The sequence below is a fragment of the Grampus griseus genome (genome assembly GCF_964374135.1).
Source record: "Grampus griseus genome assembly, chromosome: 20".
NCBI lineage: Eukaryota > Metazoa > Chordata > Mammalia > Artiodactyla > Delphinidae > Grampus > Grampus griseus.
The window spans coordinates 515,213-542,733 of record NC_139014.1 but is presented as its reverse complement, the minus strand read 5'-3'; the positions used below and the strand labels follow the sequence as shown (position 1 = coordinate 542,733).

Here is a 27,521-nt window from a genome sequence, read left to right as displayed (position 1 = left end):
CAGACACCGTGGAAGAGAGTTCGGCAGTGTCTTACGAAGCTAAACGTGGTCTTTACCGAACGATCCAACCATCGTGCTCCTGAGTATTTACCCAGATGAAGTGAAAACTTACGTCCACACGGAAACCCGCACAAGTGTTTACAGCAGCTTTAGTCCTAATTGTCAAGTCTTGGAAGCCACCGAGATGTCCTTCAGTAGGTGAGTGAACAAATAAGCTGCGATACGTCTAGACAATGGAGTATCATTCAACACTAGAAAGAAACGAGCTCTCAAGCCGTGGAGGAAACCTCGGTGCGCACGACTAAGTGAAAGAAGCCCGTCTGAAAACACTGCACGCTGTAAGAGCCCGAGTGTGGACGTCCTGGAAGAGGCAGAACTAGGAAGACAATAAAACACATTGGTAATTGCTGGGGCTGGGGGAGGGCCATGTGGGCGGAGCGTTTGAGGGCAGTGAAACTATTCCGTACAGTAACAGTACAGTGGTGGGTACGTGTCATGATACATTTTCAAAAACCCATAGAATGTACAGCACCAGCAGTGAACCCTGATGAACCCTGGGCTTTGGGTGGTAACGATGTATCCATGCAGGTTCAGCGATTGTAACTAAGGTACTGCCTCGGTGTGTTGAACTTGGTGGGGGCAGGGTATATGGGAACTCCGCAGATTCCTCTCAGTTTTGCTCTGAACCTAAAACTTCTCTTTAAAGCAGTTTATGAATTAAAAAAAAAGAAGAAGAAGAAGAAGAAATGCAGCCTGGGTGGCCTTTCCCTTCCAAACAAAGGTCCAGGATAGGACTGGGAACGGGGACTGTACTCACCAGGCTTTGAAAGCTCTGCGTTTGCATCCCCTCCTCCCCTCCTCCTCGCTCTCGCTCTCGTTTTCCTTCCTTGCTTCCTTCCTTTTCTCTTCTGTGTTACTTGCTATTTGAAGCCAGGGTCAGTAGTTGCAAACCCTCTTTGTGCCACGTGATCCCCTTCAGGTCCTCGGGGAGCAGAACATACACTGTCCTGCTCTCTGCCTTCCGTCCCCGGGTGTAAAGAAGGCAGGGGGGTGGTTACTGTAACGGGACCTTAAGGCGCCTGTGTTGCCTTTAGAGACGTCGTTTTCTGTTCGCCCCAGCCCTGGCCACCGTGTTCATCTCAACGGGAAGTATGTAGTGCAGACTCCAAACCTTCCGTTCTCGTCTTGTGCCAGAATTCCTTTCTACTTTTATTATGCATTTTGTCCAGAGCTTTCAAGTATCGCAGGTATTTCTCGTGTGATGAACTAAGATCCTCGATGTGTAAGGTATCACGTTTTAGTGTATTTATCCATTTTCGTGTCACCCTCGCAGGGTGCCCGGCCCCAAGAGACGCACGATTAGCCCAAACAGTGGCAGTGAGGGAAGGGGTGGGGGAGGGTGTGTTAATACCACAGAGAAGAGAAACCGGGAGTTTTGCTGCTCTGATCAAAATTAATTCAGTTGCATGAGAGGGGGATTTTTTAATCTGTTTTATTCACTTCTGTGCCTCGTGCCTGGAACAGCGTCCGGCACACGGACAGATGATATTTGCTGAGAGAATGAACAGAAGGTTCATCGTTGACAGAATTCCCAGGTGCTGACGATCGTTTCAGAGCATTTAATCCATGTGGTTAATCCAGCCTCTCATTCAACATGTTTCCTTCGTCTTCCTGTGGGCCTGGGTTAGCTCATTGCCTTGAGTCCCTTTCGCCTGCCTGCCGTGCCCGGGGCCTTCCTGCTCCTGCCGTGAGACCCTGTGGAGTTACGCACATTCAACTCAGCTGCAATGAACACACGTTTCTATACATACCACGTACTTGCCAGTATGTGGGGTGCTGGGGTTCCAGTGTCACAGATGAGGAAACGGAAGCACAGAGAGGCTAAGCGCCTTGCCCAGGGTCACACAGCTCCCGCGTGGCCGAGCTGGGCTCCGGCAGTCAGGTTCGGCGCTTTCTTGCCGCACTCTGCTTCCTGCAGTGCTCTGGGCTGGTGGGCGCTGCCCCAAACTGGTTTGACTGGGAGCACCTTGGCTGAGCGTTGGGGATGCCTCGTCCATACCCCGCCCCCGATGTGCTTCCCGTTCACCACGCTCTGGTCCAAGCCTGGCGCTGCAGGAGGTGGGCGCAGCTGGGAGACCTTGCCGCCCACCCAGCGACCTTCCAGCAGGCCTCTCGGCTTCCTTCTCAGAACCCTGAGGATGCTTTTTCCAAACCGTCTCGAAGGCCCGTGCAGCCTTAGCAGTCCAGCAGTCTGACGAGCACTTTGCACTCGAGGTCGGTGGTGTCCGCGGAGCAGGCTTGCACCAGATCCGCTGGCTTCTCCAGCCTGACCTTAGGGAGGGTCTGCTGTGCGGGGCGCTCGGGAGGGTGGCCCGGCCCCTGCGGGGAGAGCCTGGGGTCGAGTGGGGGCAGATAAGCAGCCTCAGTGTAACTGACGTGGCAGAGGCGTCGGGATCTGCGTGGCCCTGGGCTGTGGGTCCTGGAGCAGGGAGCTGGGGAGGCGCTGAGTGAGCTCAGGGCCCTGTAGCTGTCAGAACGGAACACCCAGAAAACACCCAGGCACGTCATCTTTCTTTCCAAATGGTACTGTTTCAACAAGTCAGCATTTCCACCAGCTCCGTGAAGAAGGCCTCCAGTGTCCCATGTTCTAGCCTGGGGGATTTATGATGTTTTTCGAAACGACCATAAGTTTCCCATTCAAATGTTTTTATCGTTGATAAAAGGAGGAAGTAATAGGCTTTGTTTCCCTGAGACAGTCAGAGGACTTGAGCGCGTTTTATGAGTAGAGGCCAGCGTTCCTTTGTGCTGCAGCCTGGCAAGGGCGGCCGACAGGCGGGCCGTTTACTCTAGCGTGGGCACGGGGGCTCGGCCAGGACACACGCTGGGACGGTGAGGAGCAGAGTCCAGGAAAGCGTGGCCAAGGGCGGGAGCGCGAGTCCCCGGAGCCCTTGAAGACGAGGCTTCGGGGCCACCTGCTGACTCAAGTGGGCGTCGTCGCTATTTAGACCCTGTTAAGCATTTGAACCCTCCTTCGGCAAGAGTCACCCTAACTGGGCCGGTTCCCGCCCTAGCGTCTAGGGAGCCACGCTGACGCAAGAGCGGATGAACCTTCAGTTGAGAAAAGTGGTCCAGATCGTGGAGGCCAAGGCCAGGCGTCCAGGGCTCGAATGCCAGCTTTGCCACCTCTGGCTGTGGAGCCTTGGGCAGGCTGCTTAACCTCCCTGTACTTCATTTCCTCATGTCTGAAATCGGACGCTCCTACCGCCAGGGTGTCGCGAGGGCTCCAGGAGCTAAGAAAGAGAAAGACCCCGGGCCCTGGTGAAAGCCCGGATGGTGACGTGGGCTCCAGTCATTGTGCTGTAGTCAGTAGCACCTGAAGCCTCACCACGCTGCCCCCCGAGTCCTCCAGGGAAGCGTCTGAAGCCCCGTCCGCTTCAGGAGGTCTTGGGGTGTGTAGCCCTGCAGAGGGGGGAGGGGTGGGGGGCCCTGGAGCCACGTCCTTCCAGCTGCTGTGGGCCTTTGGCTTCATAAGAGGCGAGAAGCCGCCCCCCACCCTCTGCCCAGGTCCTGTTCCCAGGCTGGAAGGAGACCACTCACACCCCGCTGTACAAGACAGGCAGCCACTTGTAGCGTCCTGACAGCCCTCAGGCACCTGGCTCAGGGAATCATAACCATGAAGATCGCGGTAACAAGTAGCAGTGAACCTGGATGACAGAGGCCCCGGGTTCTGCCTCTGGCTTCCCTGTGCCGCAGGGAAGGCCGCCGCCAGCCCCTCCCGCCTCTCCTTTTGTGAGTTTCTCTGCGGTGGGAACCATGTCACCGGGGCAGCCCCTCGCCGGGGGGCTGCAGGGGGACAGGCATCGCCCGGGCTTGGCTGCCAGCTTCCAAGTGCCAGAGACACCTGCTCCCGTGTCCGTTGGGGACAGACCCAAGACAGCCTCCCGTCCGTTCTGTGGCCCCTGAGCTGCGTCCGCAGCCCAAAGCTGGCCCCCTAGGCTAACAGGAGCCGATAGAACTCAGTCTAGACCAGCCCTGAGCAGTAGAAGTAAACGCAAGCCCCAACTACATGTAAGCAGCCACGTTTTCTTAAAAACTTAGAAAAGAAACGGATGAAATTAATATCTGATTTAACCCGGTATATCCAAAATGAAAACTTAGCCGTGAGATATTCTGCATTTGGGGCACTAAGTCCTCCGAATCGGATGTGTATTTTACACCCAAAGCATTTCATGCCCGTTTGCGCTGGCCGCGTGTCAGAGGCTCATAGCCGCACGTGGCTCAGTGGCTCCCGCGTGGGACAGTGCAGGCCTACACAGCTCACAGGGGACAGTGTCACCAGCACCCTAAATCCTGTGCTTCTAAGTGTTCAGATCTTCGGTGGGGCGCTCTCCTCAACACGGCTTCCCCTTTGCGGTGAGGTTTGGGGTAATTTGGAGGTGTTTGTTACTAGCAGCCGATCGTCGAGGGAAGTACGCTTCGTGCTGAATGTGCGTTTGCAGCGGTGGGCTTGCCCCCATCTCTCGTAGCTTAGATCTTTGAACCGTCTCATTTCATCCAGGGCGTGAGCCAGGGGTGACAGACTGTGAACGTCTCCAGGAGAAGATGCTCCAACTAAGTCCTAACCCCCGTCCTCTTATTAACCGTTAAAGGCAAAACCTTGTAAGCTCAGTGCAGGGTGAGCTGGCCGGCTCCAGGGGCTGAGCAGTGCCGTCGCCCAGAAACAAGCCATTGGCGCTCCGCCTCCTGCTGTCCTAAGCCTTGGAGGAAGCGCCAGGTGTCATCAGCACAAGTCAGAAGAGCTTAACGGACCCTGAGAAGCAAGTTGGACCAAAGCTGACAGAGTCAAAACAAACGAAGGAACAAAAGCTTCCCCTGGGCCTGGCCGTCCGGGTGTGTGAGTCATGCTGACCAGGATCGGGGCTTCCACACCCCTGACTGCTGCCACTTCTCCAAGCGGGTGGCATCTTCCAGCACCCGAGCAGAGGGGCCTGGCTGGTGAGACTGCTCACGTATGTGTAGAAACAGAGCCTGGAATAAAGCGTGGTCCCCCTCATCCAGCCCCCACTGCTCTCCAGCCTCGTAATTCGCACAGCAGTGTGAGGCCTCATCTCAGCCTGTGTTCAGAACAAGCGGAAACTAAGATAGGTGAACAGCAGAGTTTTACTGTAGAGCACAGAGACCTATATGCAGTATCCTGTAATAAGCTATAACGGAAAAGAATTTTTTAAAAAGAATATAGATACATACATGTATATATGTATAACCGAATCACTTTGCTGTACACCTGAAACTAACACGATACTGTAAATCAACTCTACTCCAATATAAAAAGTTAAAAAAAACCCACTAAAACACTGATTAATGAGAACAGATTGCAGGGCCTCGTTTTAATACAGTTACAAGAACAAATTTTACTCAAGTGCTTTTGAAATATAGTTACGACAACTGAAGTGATGATTTCAAATCTCATTGAACTAATTCTCAAAGCCCTTTGATTCATAATTTATTAATCCCAGTGCGAGTGATTCCGTGTATTTGAAAGCCATAAAGTGCAGTTTTATGATTTTTTTTTTTTTGGCTGTGTTGGGTCTTCGTTTCTCTGCGAGGGCTTTCTCTAGTTGCAGCGAGTGGGGGCCACTCTTCATCGCGGTGCGCGGGCCTCTCACGGTTGCAGAGCACAGGCTCCGGACGCGCAGGCTCAGCGGCCATGGCTCACGGGCCCAGCCGCTCCGCGGCATGTGGGATCCTCCCGGACCGGGGCACGAACCCGCGTCCCCTGCATCGGCAGGCGGACTCTCAACCACTGCGCCACCAGGGAAGCCCCATAAACTGTAGCTTTAAAACATGCCTGTCAATTTTCAGAGCACCGCTTGTTACCTGATTGGCTTCGGGCGAGTTCCGTAAGCTTCTTGCATCTCGGTTCTGTCCCTAAAAAATGAGAAGAGGAATTCCTGGCTCACTGGGCTGCACACAGGGTGTGCAGAGTTATCTGAACACAGTAGGTCTCGGTGGGTGTGTCTCTCCTCTCCCAAAGAGGAGTTCTGTTCTTCCACTTGTTCCAGTCAGGCTTTGAGGCAGCCGTTTCCCGTCTGGGGACCGGTGTGGCCGCCACCATTTCACGGCATTAGGGAATAAGTTAGAGGCCCATTTTGGTAGGGTATTTTGTGCTTTTTATGTTTTCAGGAAAGAACAAAGGTAGTCTTCAAAAGGAATTAAGGCCTCTTTGTAGGTTCCTTTGGTTATCATTTTCTTGTCAAGGAAACGAGCTATAAAGCTGCCAGATGGAAACACGCGCCCCCTTGGTCCTGCCCACACCGGGGTACGTCAGAGGAGTGTGCATCGCTCGTGCCACGGGGAGAAATACTCGGAACACGTTAAAGGAATGAGAGTGGGCAGACACACAGGAGGTTAGCTGATGTCCCAGGACGTTTAATGAGACATAGGGGCCGTTTGGAAGATACCCTAGAACACCCCAAAGTCCAGTTTTTCTGCAGAATGGCAGGTGACTGTGCTGAGCACCTGTTCGTTACATCCTCGCCCCGAATTCCGGGGCAGATCCTCGGATCTGGAAAGTGGGTGCCTTTGGCACACGGCCTACCTGGGACGCAGCCGCTGCGTTGTGATAAGTCTCACCTCTCGGAAATCTGAGTCAGTATCACCCCCTTCCACGGGGGGCGGTGGGGGGAGGTGCGGAGCCCCCGTAGCACGTCTGAGAGTCTCAGGGGGCAAGGTCCCGGGGCCCATCCCCAGCTGCAGACAGCTCGTTTCATCGATTCCTCCCCCGACCCTGATTTTACTGACGTGTCTAAACCAAATCTAAGATACCATGTCATTTCACCCCTAAATACTTCATCTCTCACGCACGTCACCCCTGCATACGCTCCCCTCTAACTGAAAAGGACCCTTCGTAACTAATCATCGGACCGTTTATCCCACATGACGATATTAGCAACGATTCCCACAGCGTCATCTAATTCAAGACCGTATTTTAATTTTCCCCATTTCTTTCTGCGTTGGGGTGGTTTGAATCAAGATTCAGACAAGGTCCAAATCTTACACTTGATTACTGCGTTTTTTGTCTCTTTCAAAAACATTTCAAAACATCAGTCCCTCAGCAGATGCCCTTGGGCGGGTTGTGCAGCCCAAGGAAACCAGCATGTTTCCTTTAGTCTTTCGTCCTCCTCACATCATCTTTCAGCAAAATTCTGTGACATAGTTTGATCGTCTTATTTATCAGACCTTTGCTCTGAATGACCTCGGGCTTTTTCCACAAATGAAATCCACCTCAGTGCCCAAATCATTTTCACCCAAGAAGATCAGTAAATCTACCTTCCAGCAGTGCCATGGCATCTCCCGGTGGATTCAGAAGAGAAATTCCAAAATCATGGGGCGAGGGTTCTCTGTGTGTCTGATTCGAAGGGTCCCCTTCAAAACCCAGCGGCAAATGTTACCATCACCTCATTTGCATGAACGGAGTGTGTAAATGACTACACGCTTGACTTCCCTGTTCCAACACAGGCTTTCTGATTGGCCACTAAATGTAGTCGATGTGTTTGTTTTCACACAGATAATCGCTTATCAGCCGTATGGGAAATCTGTGGACTGGTGGGCCTACGGCGTCCTGTTATATGAAATGCTGGCCGGGCAGGTAATGTTTCCCTGTGTTTTCATGCTTGTGTGTCGCCACATAACAGAAGGCTCAGCTCTGTGGGCACCACGACAGCAGGACCTGGCCGTGGGGAATGGCCGGTGCTGGTCTGACTGCCCTGATCCTGGTGAAAGAAATGCTCTTCTAGTCCTAAAAACCCAAACTGAAAGCTATACTCTGGCGTGTGGACCATACAGCTTTTGCATCACCCGCCAAAGGTCCCTGCACCTTGAGGACAGTGGTGGCCTTTTGTTTTCGGTGTCTCAGCCCTTGGGTGGGATTGGCCTTCACCGCACGTTTCTCTGCAGAAATCACCCCGGCCGCTCCCGGGTGTAGAGCCGGTATTATTGTAAAGGAAGAAGTTAGTTAAACTGGAAGGAGTGTTTTAATAGCCTCTCCCGTCTGCCCTTCTCTCTCCTTGGGCAATTCATTGTAATTTTCACAAAAGCCCAGCGAGGCTGAACTTCCGGTTAAGAAAAGGCAGATTAGCCATCGCTGCCTAATGGGGCACTTTCTAAGGTGGTGGCCTTAGTACCTGTGTTACTAGGGTACGTCACACCCGCTGCTGTTGACAAACAGCTCCCACCCCCAGTCTCAGTGGGTTAAGAATGACAGTGATGCATTTCCCACATTTCAGATCTCTGCCATTGTACCTACTAATGATTCTGTCGTGGGCAGCTTTTATTAACTCTCAGCCCTCAAGTGTGCCAGGGCGTGTGCCCTCCCTAGCCAAGAGCCTTTGTAAGAGAGAATGCAAAGAAACACCCACGTCGAGTAGCAGAGCTGCCCCCAAAGAAATCTTTGTTCCTGGGGAGAAGTCACCCTTTCTGACATGTTACATCCATTGACTCATTTATTATTCATTCAGTGCGTACTTACTGAATGTGCGTGGGAATGGCTGTGAGCAACACAGACAGAGACCCTTCCCTTCAGTAAGGTTACAGTCCAGAGAAAGACAGTAGACAGGCAGATACGGAAATGATGTGCGGGCCCCTCCTCGGCATCCTTGGGAACTGGTTCCAGGACTCCCACGGGTAAACCAGAGTCCTTGGAGGCTCAAGTCCCTTGTATAAATGGTGTGGTAATTGCGTGTAACCCAGGCACATCCGCCCGTGCACTTTACATCATCTTGCTATTACTCAGTATACCTAACACAATATAAATGCTATGTACCTAGTTGTAATTGCAATATAAGTGTTATTTAAGTATCTGTTGGTATGTGGCAAATTCAAGTTTTGCTTTTTATTTATTTATTTTATATTTATTTTGGGCCACACCGCACAGCTTGTGGGATCTTAGTTCCCCGACCAGGGATCGATCCTGGGCCCTTGGCAGTGAAAGCGTGGAGTCCTAACCACTGGACCACCAGGGAATTCCCAAGTTTTGCTTTATAAACCGTTTTGGACTTTTATTTCATTTTTGATCTGCAGTTGGTGGACTGTAACAGTGATAAGCTAAGAAGAAAAGTAACAAAGCAGAAGGACGTAGAGTGTTGGGGGAGGGTTGAAGTTTTAGCTCGGAGCGCCAGGGAGGGCCTCACATAGAAGATAAAGTTAAGACCAGAAGGAAGTGAGAGGATGTCCACGTGCACATCCGGGGGGAAGAGCGTTCCAGAGAGAGGGAACAGCCAGTGCAAAGGCCCTGGGGTGGGAGTGCACAGCTTTACACTTAAGGAACGGAGAGGAAGCCGCCCATGTGGCTGGAGTGGAGTGAGCTAGAGACGGAGTAGGAGGCTGAGATCAGAGAGGAAGAGAGGGCACCAGGCCCCGGGCCGTGGAGACCATCGCGAGACCATTGGCTTTCCCTCTGGGCTGGGAGACCCCCGTGGTCTCTCCTTTCTCTCTTTCGTTGTGTCTTACCTCATATAGATACTAAAGTTGTCTTTTAAGTATTAAAAGATGAGGTTCCACCTATATTTGGTCTTTATTTCTCAATGATGTTGAGACTTGATATTTAAAAAGTGGTTTGTGTATTATTTATTTAGGTTTCTTCCATCAAGGAACCATTCTTCTTAAGGCTATATACTTCCGTGTGCAAACACAGAAAAGCCAGTTCCGTAGAACCATTGTCAGCGAGACAGCCGCTGGCAGAACACAGATCGCCTGCACCTTAAGTTAATTTCCCCTCCTTGGCATTTTGACAGTAAAATTTGACTGAATTGTTTGCCCCCGTGGGAGCTATCTGTTTGCAAAGGCGCAGAAAGCTGAGTTCCCCTCGAGACCCCACTCAAACGTTCTGACTCTGGGGTCCAGGAAACAAGCCCTGCTTTCATTCAGAGTCACATGGAAATGGCGACCCTCCTTAAACACGGCATTTGAAAAGCATCCCACGTTGGGATGCAGTGTCGTCGGGCCCAGCTGCGGGTCCTCTAACTCTCCACCGCGCCTGCCACAAACGGGGTTTTCATTTCAGAACCCCCTTCTTAAGTCCTGATGACTCCTCAGGGCAAATTTAAACATGTTCCTGGGCCGTGACTCAGCCCAGAAAGGATAGTGAAGGCTCTGCTCAGATCACGCCCACAAGCTACAGGGAATGGATGTCCTTATTGAAAAGGGAGATTACTTATCAACTTGTTGATGGGGTTGAGGTCTCAGTGTATCCTCTGTAATCACAGAGGGCTGAAGTTGAGCAGGAAGAGAAGACAGTTTATCGCAGTTTTCTTCTCGTTTGCTTTATTTACTGTCCGCAGGCAGGGGGGCAGTGGAGTGTGAAACACCCTGAGTCTTCCTGCAGCTCCTGGATCGCTTGACAAATAAGATTACGTTCGAGCATAAATCGTATTTACCCGGCCCGGTAACGAGCATCTTGCTGCTCAGAGCGTCTGGGCGTTCGTCACAAAGCACCCAGCCCTCTCCTCTTATGTGCCTTCCCGCCAGGGTCACTTATGCTTGGTCTCCATTCCTGGTGACTCGGTAACAAGTCCTTTATCCCAGAACTGCAGCCAGAATTGTCCCTGGGTACTCCCCCCGACCCCGCATCAGTGATCTGTACATGACCATGGCAGGGCCCCCGTGACCACTGACTAGTCAGTGATTCCGGAACCATTCTGGGAAGCGTGAACCTCACCACTCACTTGCCTATTTAAAATCCACAAATGACACATCACCAAGGAGAGCACTCCCCGTTCAGACATTTTTTTACACCAAGCCAGGCCTTTAGTTAGCAGGTAGCTTAGCTTGAAACAGTGAGTCCAGATGTGTAGAACTCTAAAACTGTAACACAGGGATGGGGGAAAGAGGGAAGGGAAGCCGTCCAGAACGGTCCTGTATGCGAGGACTGCACCGCACGCCACCCCTGCGTCCCCAGGCTCCGTTGCTGGGGGGGAAGGTGCGTGTGACTGTAATGCTCCACCGTTGACCGGCCTTCAGCACCCGGGCCTGAGAGCAAGCAGTGACCTGGGAGGGTGCTCCCGGGGCGACCTGGAGAGATTGACCGGGAACCATCGGAATGTTCACATCATCCCACACCTGGGAGTTATTCTTAGGAAGTCAGGGAGGAAACAGTGATGTGCACAGAGATGTTGGTAGAAGTGTCAGTTATTAGAAGACAACGCTGGAAGCAGGTATATATGTGCCCTGGACACACGAGTCCGTCTCCAACGATGTGTCACCTCACGGCGTTAGCCTGACTGGGAGCACGGGTAGCTACAGAGAAAATGTGGGGGGGCAACAGCCAGTGAAAAACAAGGAACTCCACACTATATGTCGTGGTTTGAAAATAACTGCCTGTTTTGCAGGCGTCACGGAACAGGTGCTCAGGAGAAGTGGGTTGATGCTGTCAGGCAGAGAAGCGGTGGGATGGGCAGGGGGACCGGCCTCCGCGCTGGCCCTTGGCCAGTACCAGCATCGGCACCCCGCACCCTTCATTGGGCACTCACTGGGCACGAGACAAAATCTCAGACACTTTAGACTCACCAGGGAGCCCTGTTTTACAAATTGGAAAACTGCGAACGCAAGAGGTGGGTCACTGCCCATGGACACCCAGCCAGGAGGCGGCAGGGCCCGCGTTCTGATCCAGAGCCACCTGGCTTTAAAGCCGTGAGCTGCCCCCGTGCTGCCGTGCCCCCCACTGTCCAGGTGGGGATTGCAAACGCAGTAGAAGAGGACAGAGAGGTGCCCAGGGGATGGCAAGCCCCCGTCACCGCCACCGTGCCGGCGGCAGGCCCCCGACAGAGCAGAGGGCCCGAGTGTGGATTCCTGGGCCTGGGGAGAGCCCTCTATGCCCGTGTTCTGCGTCCCCTTCACCCCAGGTTCAGAAGCCAAAGGCATCCGCCTTCTCCACCCTCGCGCACCTTCTGAATGCAAGGCCATCTGTAACCTCACTTGATTGTAGTGAGATTGTTTAACACGTAATTACAAGATTAATGGGTTAATTGTAACTTACTTACAAATCCTTAAAAACATTACTCAAAAACACCTTCCCTGAAGAGTGTTTGGGGTTGCCCAGAGCGAGGCAAGGGGCAGAGGAGAAAATGAAAAACACACCCGACCGCCAACCTGATGAAAGACAGCCCGCGAGGTCATCGAGCTAAGCCTGCAGCCTGCCGCGTGCATGTGGGAGAGGCCCGCTCTGTTTCCCAGTGCTGGGTTGGGTGTGCGGGCGCCGCGGCGAGGTGTGGAATCGCTCAGCCTAGGCGCCCCCTCCCCCTCTCTTCCGGCGCAGCCTCCGTTTGATGGCGAGGATGAAGACGAGCTGTTTCAGTCCATCATGGAGCACAACGTCTCGTACCCGAAGTCCTTGTCCAGGGAGGCCGTCTCCATCTGCAAAGGGGTAGGTAGGCTTGGGTTCCTTTGGTGGCCGTGGACAAGAGGGTCCACTGGGGAGATGCCATGCAGACGGTTCTAAGAGGCACTGTGGGGGGACCACATGCCCACGCCACTGGGTTTGCAGTTAACTCGTCACGCTTTTTTTTTTTTTTTTTTTTTTTTTGCGGTACGCGGGCCTCTCACTGCTGTGGCCTCTTCCGTTGCGGAGCACAGGCTCCGGACGCGCAGGCTCAGCGGCTATGGCTCACGGGCCCAGCCGCTCCGCGGCATGTGGGATCCTCCCGGACCGGGGCACGAACCCGCATCCCCTGCATCGGCAGGCGGACTCTCAAGCACTGCGCCACCAGGGAAGCCCCAACTCGTCACCCTTCTTGTGACAGCATTGTTTTTTCCGAACCATGAGTCTCTGAGGGCATCTTGGTCCGGGCAGTAAGTAGGCATGTGCTGCTTGTTATATAGCATCCTGTGTGATACTGGCCTGTGATACTTCCGGCACACACGGTTTTTAGCAATTGCGTGCCCTTTTATGTATGTGTTCTTAATGCACATAGAGAATGGCAGCTCCTGAAACAGTATATAGAGACGGCTACTTAAATTCTTCTTGTGTTTGCTGTGGGTCCAGATTGCTTCCCCGTTTCCTTATCACAGAAATCACTGTAGAAAGGCCCACTCGTGTCCCCATTGTGTGAGTCGGCGTCACTCAGAGCATCCTAAGACGTGGTCCAGGCATCCCTGCCGTCAGGGCTAGGGGCAGCGCAGCAATAGAGCGGGCGCTGGACCTGGCATTCCCTTTTCCCCTGGTTTTTGAGGGGGTCTTTCTGTTTCTCTTTCTTTTTTTTTCAGCTTTATTGAGGTGTAATTGACAAATAAAATGGTAATATATTTAAAGCACACACTGTGATGGTTTGATGTATGTGTACAGTGTGAAAGGACTCCCACAGTTGAGTTAATACATCCGTCACCTCACATCACCTTTGTTTTTTTGGTGAGACCGCTTCTGTCCTGCGGTCAACGGACTCAGTTGTACTATCCAGGACTGTCAACTGCAGTCACCAGGTTACCATGCTCCACGTGAGAGCTCTCTCTCCTCCCACTTTCTAGCTGATGACCAAACACCCCGGCAAGCGGCTGGGCTGCGGGCCCGAGGGAGAGCGGGACGTGCGGGAACACACCTTCTTCCGGAGGATCGACTGGGAGAAGCTGGAGAACAGGGAGGTCCAGCCGCCCTTCAAGCCCAAAGTGGTGAGTCGGGGCCGCGGCCGTTTCCCGAGCCCTGTTTCCCCCGATCCCGGGGGCTTTGTCGGCAGAGAGGGGGCTGCTGACCGCCGGCCTCTGCAGGCCCCAGCCTGGCCCTTGGGCGCGAGGTCTGAGCTGACCTTGAGCGTCAGGGGAGCCTGTGGCACCTGTGCCCCAAAGAGGGCAGCAGAGTCCCCCGGATGACGCGAGGACCGGGGCACGTCGGCTTCGGGGCCCGGGCCTCGTGCGCCCCACGTGGCTGTCGTCCTTGCGCTGAGTCCTCGGCAGGACCCCTGTCCGCTGCAGCTCTCCTGGCTTGGCCTCGCCCGACGGGAGCCCTGCAGCATAACTGGGCCTCAGCTGGCCCCCGGCGGCCCGGGCGCGGTTCCCACGCTGGCCAGCCCTGCCGCGGGGGCTGTGTGCCCGCTGGCATCGCCGGCACTGCTGCCTTTGTTCAGACACGTCCTGTCTGACTTCTGGAGTCTCCCGTTTGTTTGGGGTTTGGGGTTTTTTTGCCTTTATTTGGCAAACACTACGCCCCAGGCCCTCCCTGCTCTCAGTGCTTTACAAATTCGTTCATTTAGCCCTCACAGCGACCCTGTGAGGTAGCTACAGTTGTCCCCAGTTTACAGTTGAGAACCCAGTGGCACAGAGAGGCTGAGTCACTTGCTGGAGGACACACAGTGGGTGGTGGAGCCAGGGTGCAGACTTCGGTGTTGTGGCCCACGATCCTCTCCCCATTGCACAGTGGCTCGTCTTCACGTCTATGCCTCTGGAGATAAACCGAGGGTCTGTAAGACGTCTGCCCCCTCACTCACCCCACCTGCGGCCCTGCCGTGCCTCCCAGGCAGTCCCGCTTTGCCCCGCACCCCGTTTCTGAGGGCCGGGTGGATCCATGCCTTCCGGCTCCGCCCCGTCTCGGCCAAGATGGGGTGGGCTCCCGAGAGCACCGGGTAGCAGCTTTGCACCACAGTCGGCTTCAGAAGCACCCCCAGTGGTGACGCGGCCCGTGAGCTGGCTAAGGGGACCCTCCCGGGGCGCTAGGGCACCGGCTGGGCGGCTCAGGGCTTATTCTTAGAGCGGCAGCTTTCTCATCCAATGTGCTTATGTGGCCTCTCCTCCTGCTGGTGGCGAGCCCACGGATTTTATTTTTCCAAGATACTTTTAGCGCAAACCGAAGAAAACCTAAAATGAATCGGGTCAGTTGACTTCCTCCTGAGTTGGCGTTTCAAGGAGGAGCCTTATGTCTCCTCGGCGCCGTCTTCTCTGCAGCCAGTTCTGGGCCCTGAGTCGGGAGGCTCTCCTAGGAGAGGATGCCGGCCCTCCAGGTTACAAAACCTGGTTTTAAGAGGGAGGAAGATGAAGACAGTGATGAATGGCGCTGCCGGCGGTCTCAGAGGAATATTGTTAGGGATTTTCTTTCTTCCCTTTCATATCTCTTTAGCCTTCTTAAGTATGAAAGGTGTACAGTAGCAGCCTACACACAGCTTAGTTTCTGTACAGGAACAACGTAGAGACGCACGCTGACCCTGCTCTGCCTGTCGAGCAAAACGCAGCTACTTGTCAGTCACGTTGCAGAAGGAGGCTCCATGCAGCAAAGTCAACCGTGATTTATCCATCTTCCTTTTCTGCTTATTCCTGCCTCACTGGCAGAAGAAGTTGTGTCTTCTCATAGCTTCCCACCTATGGCAACGGTGGCCCTGAACTCAGATGAGGGGAAGCCAGAGGGTCCTTGGCTCCGACAGCCAAGAATGCACCGTTCCCCGTGGGCCACAGAACTCACTGGACCGCGTGGTCACTGCCCGTGGCAGGCAGTTGAGCCGGGAGCCGGGTCTGGGGTGGGGAGTGTATTTATTTATTCCTGGAACGCTGCTGCTGTCTGGTCATTGTTCAACCGAGTGCTGGTTAAATTTTTAAAAAAGAATAAACTGCGTCTGGCTGTGAAGAAACAGCCCCCGAACTCACAAACAGACGTGGAAATCATGGACCAAGGCCCTAAAACGGACGGATTCGTGCGAAGGGCCTGTCTGGTGAGAGCTCATCTGCTCGCAGTGAGACGGCCCAGGCAGAAACCCACGTTGTGCTGGGGAGTCTGGACACAGAAAAGGAAGAAGCTGGGAGAAAATGCAGAAGGACAGGGGATGGGAGAGGTGGGAAGCGGAAACCACGGTGGGTGCGAGTGGCCACGGGAACAAGCAGCAGACTTTTTGTCCCAAAGCAGAAGAGCGTCAAGGGCATGGGGACAGGTTGGAGGGTTCTGGCCCCTGGAGAGCTCATCCCTACAGCAAGCCCCCTGCACGGCTGCAGAGTGAGGCCCTTATCTCAGGAAGGGGCATCTCAGCGGTCTCCCGGGACACTGCGCTGGGGCGGCAAGACCACGTGCCAGGAGCAATAGTGGCCGTTCCCACCTGCAGGAAGCAGCGTACGGCACGCTGCCGTCGAGGCTGCCAGACACGCGGGGCTTGACACGGCAGCAGCAGAGGAGACCCGACGGCCTCTGAGTTACTCCGCGAGAGGGGTTCCCGGCTTTCTCGGGGGAAGGTGTAGTTCCCTCACCCAGAGCCAATTACAGAGTCAAAAGAGTTTCTAGATAAAACCCGGAGCTGCGTGCTCTCTGACGGGCAGTGTTGTTGTTTAGAGAGAGATGCGGTGGCACCAGCCTGACTTTCGCTGCTGAGAAACCCGTCAGGCAGATGTTTCTGCCAGAGGCCCTTCCTTAGCGCGTGCAGCGAACCCGACGCTGAGAGCAGCTCTCCTCCTCTGAGCAGTGTTTATAGCCCTGGCGGGCTACCGCGTCTGTCTTGGTGAAGTCTGCTCGATGCGTTTGTAGCAAGTGCTGGGGAATCAGTTTCCCTGAGACTTACCGTATTAAGGACCGTTGGCCCCTGGCTCCCGCGAAATCAAGGCCTTGGTTACTGTAAACGCCAGCAGCAGGTGCCCGCAGTTGTCGGGAGATCAGGCTTGCCTGTAAGCTTGGGAGTCTCGTGTTTGTTTTAGTTTTTACTTTCGCTTTGGACCCTCCGGTGAAAGCTTGTTGCAGAGTCACTGACTTCCCTCAGCTGAGCTACCGTGCCAGTGGGCAGCCAGCGCTTCCCTGGAGGGTCGGGGCTCCCACGGTGCCCTGGCTTTGCTCACCTTCCCGTCTCCCGGAAGCTGCAGCAACGTGCTGGCAGATGTGGGCTCCACCGTCCCGGTGCATGGCGCCACGCACTGGGTCCACGAAGAGGCTCCAGCAGAACGTTCCATCCACGGCAACATTAAGGGTGGGTCTGCAGTGCAGTGGCAGCCTGGGTTCTGTTCAAGGCCACACGTGAAGGAGGGCGGGGAGAGGGGTGACAGTGTCAGGCGGGTGGAACTGTGGCCTTCCCCCCGAGGGGGGCGAGTCTGGAGGCTCAGGGGTGCACCAGCTCCAAGAGGGAGTCGGGAGCCTGCCCTGCGGCCCCCCACGGTGGGAGAATCCGTGGCCCGTGTGCGACTGTGAAGGTGAAGATGATTTGCTAGGAAGCGGGCCCATCCTCGCGTGCTGGTTTCTTTGGAAAAACCGAAGCCAAAGGAAAAGCAGCTGTGCTGTGATGCTCTCCTGGAGGGTGTTAGCAGCTCCGCAGCGTCCCTTCCTCCCTGTGGAACAAAAGCACAAGGCAAGCTGGTTTCAGTTTTCTCTTTACTTGCCTCTCTGTGAAGGAGGAGGTCCCACAAAAAGACGATGGCCCAGCGTCCTGAGCACCTCCTGCAGAAGGAAAGCTCTTCCTGTTTGCTTTTCCTGAAACCATAGAAGGCCTGCATCTTACTCCCTGCAGGCTGCCGTCAGAGGCACACGCGAGCCCGAGATCCTGAGCCAGCGTCACCCTGAATTTTGTAGGCGTTTGTCCTGATTTATTATTCATGTGAATAAAATGCCCAAGAAGAGCCTTCGCATCTCCGTTCAGCCCACCCACGAGGAATAACAGTCTCCGCAAGCGTCGGCAGCAGAGAGGCAATTGGTGCCTCCCTTTCTGGATTCTGTCCATTGGCACCAACGAGCGGAAGAGCTAGTTCACAGGCCGGCCAGAAGCGCCCCCTGTGCTGAAATGGTTATTAGAAATTAATCTACGAAGTGAACACTGAGAAGTGTATCCAGGATTGATGGGTGAGCAGAGCACTTTAGAAATAGGCCTGTCTATCTCAGGTAGGCTTTCTTGGGAAATTGCTGTCGTTATTTTATCAAAAAGAGACAGAAAAAGGAAGAGAAGGACTTTCCTCGGGTCTGCGGTGAGATGCACGGTCAGGTTCATTTTCCTGATGGCCTCAAAGCCCTTTTCTCACAGGGTCATTAGTTTGTTTAGATAGTTTGATGATGGTTTGATTATCAAAGTTAATGCAGTATTCTCTTTAATATTTTTTATTTATTTTGAAATAACTATTAATTTCAGACTTGCGGAAGAGTTGCAAAGGCAGTGTAAAGAATTGCTGCATCTCCTTCACCCACATTCCCTCAGTGCTACCATTTCAGCACATTCCCTGTGCCATTCTTCCTCTGCACCTCTGTGAGGGCGTGTAGGCAAGGACACACATGTACATATTTTCTTTTCTGAACCATTTGAAAGTAAGTTGCAGACTTACACCTAAATAATGCCTCTTTACACCTAAATAATTCCATGTGTATTTCCTAGAACTAAGGACATCCCATGGCACTGTATTCTTTTGATAATTGCTCTGAGAAGTTATTTGTACAGGGTAGCAGCTCTCCAGGTCACAGGAGAAGAAGACCCTGGAGTGGACGGCAGCCTCGGGTTCTCCCAGGTGGCAGGTGGGGTTCATCCTCTTGACCTTTCCGTGGAACCAACAGCAGTGGTGCTAATTAAAATCAAGATTCTCAAGGCTCAGGGAGCTTCTCTGACAACATACAGACACTAACCAGCCTTGGGAGGCTAGAATCTGCCGTATTATGATGTGCTGAGGTGGGACTTAAGCCTTGGAACCCACGTAAGAGCACCTTCTCCTTGGTTAATTGGAGGCAGGATGTCTTCCTATTCCTTGGTAGTTATGCTCCCAGACGCTTTTCTGCTTGAGAGAGAAATGGGAAGAAAGGAGGCTTTTGAATAATTATCAACACGAATAAGGAGCGCTCTCGCAAGGCTCAGGGAGCTGCCGGCGGGGAGTCACGGGGAATGCAGGCCCTGCGGGCCTCTGGCCGAGGGAATGGACCAGTCCGGTACCCATGGTCCGGAGTGAAGGCGCCGTGATGCTGGGCATGACAACAGCCACTCTTGGAAAAGCGGCCTTGAGCGCCCTGAAGCTGGCCGTGCGTGTAAAGAAAGACCAGGCGGCGTGCATGTTCTCGTTGCAGAGGGTACAGGCCACGGCAAGCCAGAACCTTTGCCCTCAACCACACGGGGCTCTCACCTGCAGGAACCTAACCATTTAGTGTGTCCGTCTTCAAAGCCGCCTCCAGGCCAGAAGTGGCCTTTCCTGAGAGGTGCTCTGAGGCGGCAGGTGAGGGGAGCCCTGTTTAATTTTGTCTGAGAAAATAGGGCCTGTCTCCAGGGAACGCTGGCAGGAGGTGAAAGAGGCCCCAGTCCCTTTTTAAAAAAATTATTGTTAAAATACAGTCTCCTTGCGGTGAAAGAGACGGTTAAGCAGTAGAGAAGGATATAAAATGAAAAGGCGGGACCTCCCTCTCCCCAGGGACCACTCCCGCTGCCCACCTGACATTTCCGTAACCTTCCAGAAAGCTGTACGGGTGCATGAATCTATACACTTTGTCCCTACGTTGCTCACATGGGCGTGTGGCCTCCTTTGCGTGGGGCCCGCTCCTTTCCTTTTGTCCCCAGGCCGGGCACTGACTGTTTTCCAAATCCTCTCCTCTGCCCATTCTCCTTCTCCAGACTTTCTGCACCAAAATGCACTGGCTTCAGTGGGCGTCCAGGCCTTCGGTGAGCACATCTCCAGAACCTTGGGTGACGCAATGTGCAAACTAACCTCACTTCCTCCCATAACCCTTGGCGTGCGCTCCTGCTGTGCTGGCCCTGCACGGAGGCCCCCCGCCCAGCATGCTGACCTTAGGAAGGGCAGACCCCAGCTGCCGCCCGGCGGCCCAGCCCACTCGCTGGACGGTTCCCTGGTGTGGACGTGACCTCCCAGGAGGCGCCCGCTCCTTTCTGCCGCTGGTTTAACTACATGAAGAGTCAGGGATACGAGCCCACCGCTGGCCGTGTCCTCACCACCCCTCCACGGGGACCACGGCGCGGGGCTGAGGTCAGCTCCCCAGACCGGGGCTCGGGACGCGGGGACGGTTCCCCTAAGACGAGCCAGCTGCGTCTGGTCCTCGGCGCAGACGGTCCCCACCCTGCGAAGCTTCCTCTCTCCTTCGTCGCGCTGCTCACCTTTACTCTGGCTTTGTTCTGCACCCTCGTGCTCTCCCGGGGTCGGTTTGGCGTTTTGCTCTGTAACGGCAGCGTGTTCGAGCTACTCACACTCACCCTAAGTCCCGCGCCGGTGACCATGAGGTTAATTTCTACGTCATCGAGACACCAAGGTGTAAGGCACAGGCTTGAGACCAGCACATGTGTGGTGCATTCTGGGTGGCCTCTGCCAGGTAAGAGTCACAGCCGAGAGGCCCACAGCCCGGCTCAGGCTCCGCCCCTTCCCCACGGCCCCCCGCAAAGATGCAGAGGCTGTGAGCCGACCGACCGGGCGCCACGCGGGGCTCCGGGTGGGGAGCGGCGCATCCCAGATCCCACCCGGGGCTTTGCCACACATCTGCCATCTCGCTTTCTCCTGGATTCATTTTACTCGTCGATGATTTTACCAAATGGGTGGGAGTGTCCAGAGAACAGAGGAGTGAAGTCCTGAATCCAGAGCTACGGCAGGAGATAGACTGTTAATAGTGTTCCACTCGTCCTTGGCCTGTAATCAGTGGCCGTCTCCACGCCGGGCACGTGTGCTGCGTGTGGCGTCGTAGGTCTGTATCAGGCCTGGTCATCTAGAAAGGGTCGCACACATGCCGTCCCTCTGACCTCACAACAGCCGTGGGAGGTGGGTGTTCGCATCCCCGTCTATCTTTACAGAGAGGCACGTGCGCTGCCCAAGCTGACCCCGACTCCTGGCCTCTGATTGGGTGCTTCATCCCCACCGTACCCCGGGTCTCCGCCTGGTGTCAAGTGCGTCACCGCGAACACGGAGGCCGTCCGGTCTCGGGGATGGCCAGAGGAGCTGTCCGGGCGCACATGCTGGCCCAGCCGTGCTCGGGCCACTTCCTCCGCCCTCCCCCCCGAATCTTTGTCCCAAGCAGTCGTGGGGACCTCACGTCCCGCGGGCATCCTGGCAGCTTCAGGTGGCGAAAGGTGTGGGTGGCCTCCGGAGCTGGGGCAGCGCACACGCAGCCGTGGGGTTCTGCTCACAGCTAGCGAGTGCTGCCTTCACCTGCTGTGTCCTCAGGTGGCGGAGAGCCCCGAGGCCGTGGACACCCCAGCCTGCCTGGTGTCCCCCGCACCCCCCATTCGGTCCCCGGGCCTCTTCTGGCTGCCTCTCAGATCCAAGATGGCGCCCGAGAGCCATTTCCCGCCAAGCTGACGGCCCCGGTGAGACTGGCTCACAGGTGGCCGGGAGACTCTTCTCTACCGTAAAAGACAATAGCTGGTTAAAGCCATTGTTTGTCTTTTCCCCAGGGACCCAAAGGGCCCTGAGTTTAATTATCCCGTGCAGTGGGTGGTGGTGGCGCGGGTGGTGGCATGAGGACAGTTGCATTTTTTGCACAAACGTCTTGGAAGACAAGTAGTTCAAGATCTTCTCCAATTTGACCTAAAGGAGGCTATTTCTGGCCTGATTTCGCTGAGTTGCGGAGCGCTCATTTTTAAAGCACCGGGAGACCCTCTGTGGTGGAAAAGTAAGTGCTGACTGTCATCGAGCCAAACCCGTAAAAGCAGCCGAGCTGCCCGCGCCCCTTGGGGGCGGGTCTTCCGTCCGGTGTGATCCCCCTCGGGGTCAGATACCCTCCTGAGCCTTGGACCTCAGCTCATCCTCAGACCCCGCCTTCAGCTCTTCCAGACGCGGCCCCCCACGGCTTGCCGAGAGCCTCTCACAGCCACAGAGCTTTCATTCTCTGCCGCCGCCTGCCCGCTCGGGGTTGGGTTGACCCGGTCTCCGCCATCCCCCTTGGCCCCCGCCAGCAGCATGGTCACGGCACGCAGCTTACATGCCGAGGATTTCCGTCCGCGCGTCACCACCCCGGGCTTCACAAGCTGCGCAGCCCTTTTAGGAGGAGCCTCCTCTGGACACGGCTTCAGAACTTCCCGTCCTCAGGCATCATCCCATCCCCAGGCTCCTCCGTGTTGATGGTCACGTGGTCCCCCTTCTGAGACCTTGGGATCTCTTCGTTTACTTTGTTTTTTATTTTTCTTTGGCGGCGGAGCCCTGGCTTTGAGAAATTCTCGTTGGAAGCTGATCTGCGAGTACTCTGCAGGAGGTGCTCAGGGGAAGGTGTCAGTCTTTCCTTTGAGCCTTGTGGTTGCACAGAGGCTGTGTGATGTGTTCACAGGACAGACGGACGGGCCTGGAGCTGGAAGGACGGGTCTCCAGCTAGCGGAGGAGAGAGAATTCACCATGTCGCCGTCCTCTTCCTCTTAGGGACTTCTCCTTTTATTTTTCTTCCCAGAAATTGCTTCTCGCTCATCTTTGCGTAGTCAGTGAATACCAGGAATCAGTGAAGGAAGTAAGCTCTTCCTAAGGAAGCACACGTGCCAGCTGCTGGGAGCACCCAGAATAGATTTGCTTGGAACCTTCCAGGCAGTGGGTGTTGATTAATCGGAGTCCCGAAGGATGTTCTGCTCACAGCCGAGTCCCCCGAGGCTGTAACACTTGCGTACGAGACTCCTGCCCTGAGCGTCTGCAGCTTCTCCGTTCCCTGCTCTCAGATCTGGCTGGCTTGCCTGGTTCCCTTGTTTGGCCTCCACCTTTGCCCTCACACTGACCTTGGGACCCACCGAGCCTTGCTTCGCGGTTGGAATATTCCAGGTTCCTCAGCCACAGCCCTGTGGACCTCGGGGCCAACACCTCTTTGCGGTTACCCACCCCGGTCATGACAACCAAAAAAGAGTTCAGACGTTGCCAGATGTCTGCAGGGCGGGGGCAAAACCTTCCCTGGATGAGGACCACTGGTGTCTCCGAAGCAGGGCTCTTTCTTCTCTGTTGTCATCTTCACAGCGGCGTCTGGCCGCGGTGCTCTGTGGACGTTGGTTGCTGTTGGTTGGTTTCACTGACGTATCGAGTGCAGACCCTTGATTAATTCTTGGGGAGAAACGTCGTGCCCTTTCTCCCTTGAAGAGTCCTTCGACTGGCTCACGGTGGCCTGTGCACGTAGAGGGGTGCAGGCCGCAGGCCCTGCTTCTGCTGACCTTTGCCCCAGAGGCACTTCGTGCTCCTTGGGAAGGCGGAGTGTGAAGGGAAGGCCCCACCGCCCCTCGTGCAGGTGGCAGGGCCCGAGGCATGGGCAGGACCTGCAGCATGGCCCCCGTAGAGTGACTGGAGGGGCCCCGACAAGCCCCCCACTCGTTCGCCCACGTACCACCCAGCAGTCACTGGTCTGAACTCGCCTCCAGTTAAAAAGCAGGGGTCGCTTACGATAATAAAAACCACCCCAGAGGGCTTCCCCGGTGGCGCAAGTGGTTGAGAATCTGCCTGCCAATGCAGGGGACACGGGTTTGATCCCTGGTCCGGGAAGATTCCACATGCCGCGGAGCAGCTAAGCTGGTGTGCCACAACTACTGAGCCTGTGCTCTAGAGCCCGCGAGCCACAACTACTGAGCCCGTGTGCCGCAACTACTGAAGCCCACACGCCTAGATCCCGTGCTCCACAAAGAGAGAAGCCACTGCAATGAGAGGCCTGCGCGCCGCAACAAAGATTAATCCCCGCTCGCTGCAACTAGAGAAAGCCCGCACACAGCAACGAAGACCCAACACAGCCAAAAATAAATAAATAAATAAATAAAATAAAATCAATAAAAACCACCCCAGAAAGGAAAGGCCTCAGTTAGGAAGACCTTAACCTTGAATTTATGGCGTGCTTTCCACCAAGACATGTTATTTGATAGGAGGGCGGGGAAAGTATAACGAAGCTAGATTCTCGAGGAGAGCTTCTAGACGATGGGGAGGAGCTGTGACGGAGGAGGTGAGAAAGTGCGGCCCGAGACTCAGCTGTCATCACAGAAGCAGCAGCAGCAGGTGTCGTGCGCTCCCGCACGTGCTGGGCTCTGTGTGAAACACTGTATGCTCAACCTTCGTGGCAGCCCAGGAGGGGGCCCCAGCTGTTCTCCCCACTTTACAGATGAAGAGAAGGGGTGGACCCCGCCTCGCAGCCTACCTAGAGCCGTGCTCTGTTAAAGGTGCAGGACGCCTTAGGCCAGCTCAGTCAATTCACGCTGCCCCGTAGTACCGGCCGGGGATGGGGCAGGGGATGGGTCACCGTGTCTGCAGAACACCTCCCAGAACTGTCTCAGCATCACCTGGGATCCTGGGACTCCAGCATGCCACAGCCTTCCGGTGGCTGGGAAAGCGACGGGACACCCCTTCCTCTTGTGCGGGGCCAGCCTCCCAAAGCAGCGCTGCTTACGCGGCTGGGATTCCAGACCGGCCCCCACCCCTCCTCCAGGGCAGCTCTGCCCGCAGCCCATCTTCACGAAGTGCCCTGGTGGACCCAGGTGGAGAGGAGTGAGTGTCCAGGACGGAGACTGCCTTCTCGGGGCACCAGCACAAACCTGATCCAGACCGAAGCCACCAGCGAGGCCTGCCACGGCGACCTGTCCGCCGGTTGACAGACGTACCTAGACCGCCGAGCCCAGGCAGGAACGGCCCAGCCTTGCCACTACGCTGACCCCTTCCTGGTTGAAGATTAATTTCGGGGCTGAGATTCTAGAACCTCCCAGTTGGAAGACAAGAATAACACAGCTTTTACTGTATTACAGACAGGCTTGCAAAGAACCAGACGTGGGACAGTATCCCAACCTCTCAGTTCAGGGGCCACTGCCCTCATTTCCACCCACATCCCAGCCGTTCAGCGTGGACGCGTGCCTGCCGGCCCCGCGCGTGCGGCCTCGTGCTCGTGGCTCCGTGACGGGACGAGAAATAAAAGAGGCCGTGGCCTCACTGGCGCCTTCCCGGCAACACGGCCCTCCCGCCTGGGGTGTCCGTCCCGAGGCTGCTGGGTGGTTTACAGCTGAGTGGCTCTCTCTGTTCGCTCTGCCTCGCTTTCGAATCCCGTTGGCCTGCAAATCCTCCAGAACTTGTCCTGCCCAGCCAGCCCTGATGCCCTGGCCACGCTCCTCCCCGCAGAGGCCCAGAGAGCTGCTGCCTGGGCTCTAATAACCTACTGACCGCTCCTTCTTTTTCTTTTCTCTCCACAGTGCGGCAAAGGAGCAGAAAACTTCGACAAGTTCTTCACGCGAGGGCAGCCTGTCTTAACGCCACCCGATCAGCTGGTCATCGCTAACATCGACCAGTCTGATTTTGAAGGGTTCTCATATGTCAACCCCCAGTTCGTGCACCCCATCCTACAGAGCACAGTATGAAACTCAGCACCGAGAACAGGCGCCTCCCCAGCCCCTGCCCCCTGCCCCCAGCCGTGGGAAATGATCCTCAGCTCTAAAGTTTGAAGGCCACCGCCTTGTTTCCAGGGGAGGCCTGAGAACTGTAGGGTTATTAGTCCAAACGTGATCAGCTGTTCAGGGTCTCTCGCAACCAAGAGCATCATCTTAGCGGCAGATGGCGTCATGCACAGCATCCAGTTTAATTGTGTAGAGGTCGCATCTGGCGGTAGGTTAACCCTTCCTGGAAGGCAAACAGACTCTACCCCCCCCCTTTTTTTGGGTACAATTTGACATGTTTTCCAGACCCTCTGTTGATTTTCACCATCCGGATCCCCCAACCAGACATGTTCAAAGGAACCCGCCCCAGTCCAGGGAGCCGGAAACATCTCCGCCCAAGACATCTTTGGAGTAAAAGAACGGGGAGCCCAGAGAGTGAGCAAGGTGGGACCCGGGGGAGGTGGGATTGGGGCTTCAGAGGACCCACTGCTGGTGTTCTCTGCCTCGATGGAAACGGTCCCTAGGGCCCAAGAGGCCGGGAGGAATCTGGTCCCATCTGCAAGCTCACTGTTCCCAGAGGTTGACAGTCGTAACCCACTCACAGTTACGGTCCAGCAGTTACCAGTTTAGAAACAGAGGAAGAAGACCTCAGATGAGTGTTGGGGGCATCTGTCATCTCGTACCCTACTGGCTGATGACTGTCTTGATACTTGCATTTCTTTTTAAGAGGCCAAATCTTCTAAGGACTCCGCTAAGCGAGCATGTGAAGTCATTTCAGATCAAGGGTAGGTCAGTGCGCGTGTGATGTTCATTTTAATCTCTGGGAGATTCTTCTGGATCCAGGGTGCCACCCGCGATCATGCCACTACTCACAAGTGTTAGCCAAGCCCCCTCACACCGACACTTCGCTGCCTACTTCCTAAGAAGCCGGAGCGCACACCTCCCACCCCTTTTGTACTTATTTATTTAATAGGCTGCGGTGTTTACGAGAGTACGATGTACAGTAAGTTAATCCAAGTGTTGACTGTAACTTCAGCCCCTAGAATTGATTCCCCTCCCGTCTCCAGCCCTCGACATCCTCTTGGGATGAACAGTACGGTTTTGGTCCCCATTTCCGGTTCATGTTGAGTGACACACCTGAAGCTGTAGAACAGGAAACCTGGATGCGTAGCAGCTCAAAGAGGTTTTATTGCTAGAAGGATTTCAAAATGTTTTGCAAAGGCATCATGCAATGAATTTTGCATGTTTAGAATAAACCTTAATAACAAGTGAATCTATGTTATTGATATAATCGTATCAAGTACACAGAGTATTATAATAATTTTATAAGACACAACCGTGCTACGACTGTGACGGCTCCGGTTTCTAGTCTGCTTTTCTGATTAAGTGTTAGCTTCTTTTTGTGCCGCTGTGCTTCCTCTTCCCCACGCCGACTCCGTGCGTACCCTGCATTGGCACTGTGTCGGGCGTACTGACTTTTTATTGCAGTAGATCTGATTTCGAAGGTGAATGGCTACTTTGCATGATCAATTAGGCTTACATACACATATACATAAAAATATTCGATTCTACCTGCAAACGAAAGTTTCGTCGGGGGTGTGGGGTTACTGTCGAGGTGAGACTCCTCTTAGCCTCTGAGCCCTGTCACCTTCGTCACGCTTCCTCCTGTGGTAGCAGGAGATGTTCAGCTCCCGTGCCCCCAGAACGTTCGTGCAGGTGTGGTGTCGTCACGGCCCACGGGCTGCACTTTGCTCGGTCAGTTCTTCCCTTCAGCCTTGTTGCTGCTGGAGACTCGGGGTAGGAGGGACGGGAGGATGCCCTTCCTGACGTGGGTGTGCAGATGCCCCGGAAGCGTGCCGTCCATCTCACCGTCCTCGGCACGCTCCGCCGTCCGCTACCGCACGTGCAGACGTGGTGAGCACAGCCAGGCCCCGGAGCCGTCAGCAGACGCCCTGGGGGGGCTGCAGATGCTCTCCCAGGTGTTGCTAGAAGCAGCCTTCCCTGTCTTGTGAGGAGCACTTCCGTGGGACGCAGCATCGCAGTGCGGGGTCCTCAGGGGAGCCGGTCAGAAAGAGCGGAAAGAACGTTTCCGAGGGACGTGGTTGTCAGTCCTTACAGGGGCTGCTCTGTGCCCCGTTCCCCAGAAGCGTGTCCCAGCGAAGCGGCTTCTCACTTTGACTCTCTGGCTGTTTGCCTGAATTCCAGCTGCCACACGACCGCTGAGGGGTCTTAGGGGTGAGAGGCCTTGGCCATCCTGGGAAGCCTTGACTGGAGGAAGAGACGGGGTAGGGAACAGGTTAGACCAGAAAAGAGCAA

At 55.0% G+C, this 27,521-nt stretch overlaps 1 protein-coding gene across 3 annotated transcripts in view; it reads left to right on the top strand.

Annotated features, from left to right (window-relative positions):
* The window catches only part of PRKCA (protein kinase C alpha), a gene marked incomplete at its 5' end in the record, with an annotated part of 360,927 nt that extends 334,449 nt beyond the window's left edge, over positions 1-26,478 (top strand). For 2 of the 3 annotated variants that reach the window (XM_082679808.1, XM_082679810.1), the window contains 5 exons: positions 7,568-7,648; positions 12,311-12,418; positions 13,516-13,656; positions 19,515-19,562; positions 25,026-26,478. In XM_082679808.1, coding sequence (XP_082535934.1) covers positions 7,568-7,648; positions 12,311-12,418; positions 13,516-13,656; positions 19,515-19,562; positions 25,026-25,190 — 543 coding nt within the window. In that variant the 3' untranslated portion in view covers positions 25,191-26,478. The remainder of the gene's footprint in view (positions 1-7,567; positions 7,649-12,310; positions 12,419-13,515; positions 13,657-19,514; positions 19,563-25,025) is intronic. The other variant, XM_082679809.1, reaches the window with a different exon arrangement.
* Positions 26,479-27,521: the final 1,043 nt, after the last annotated feature.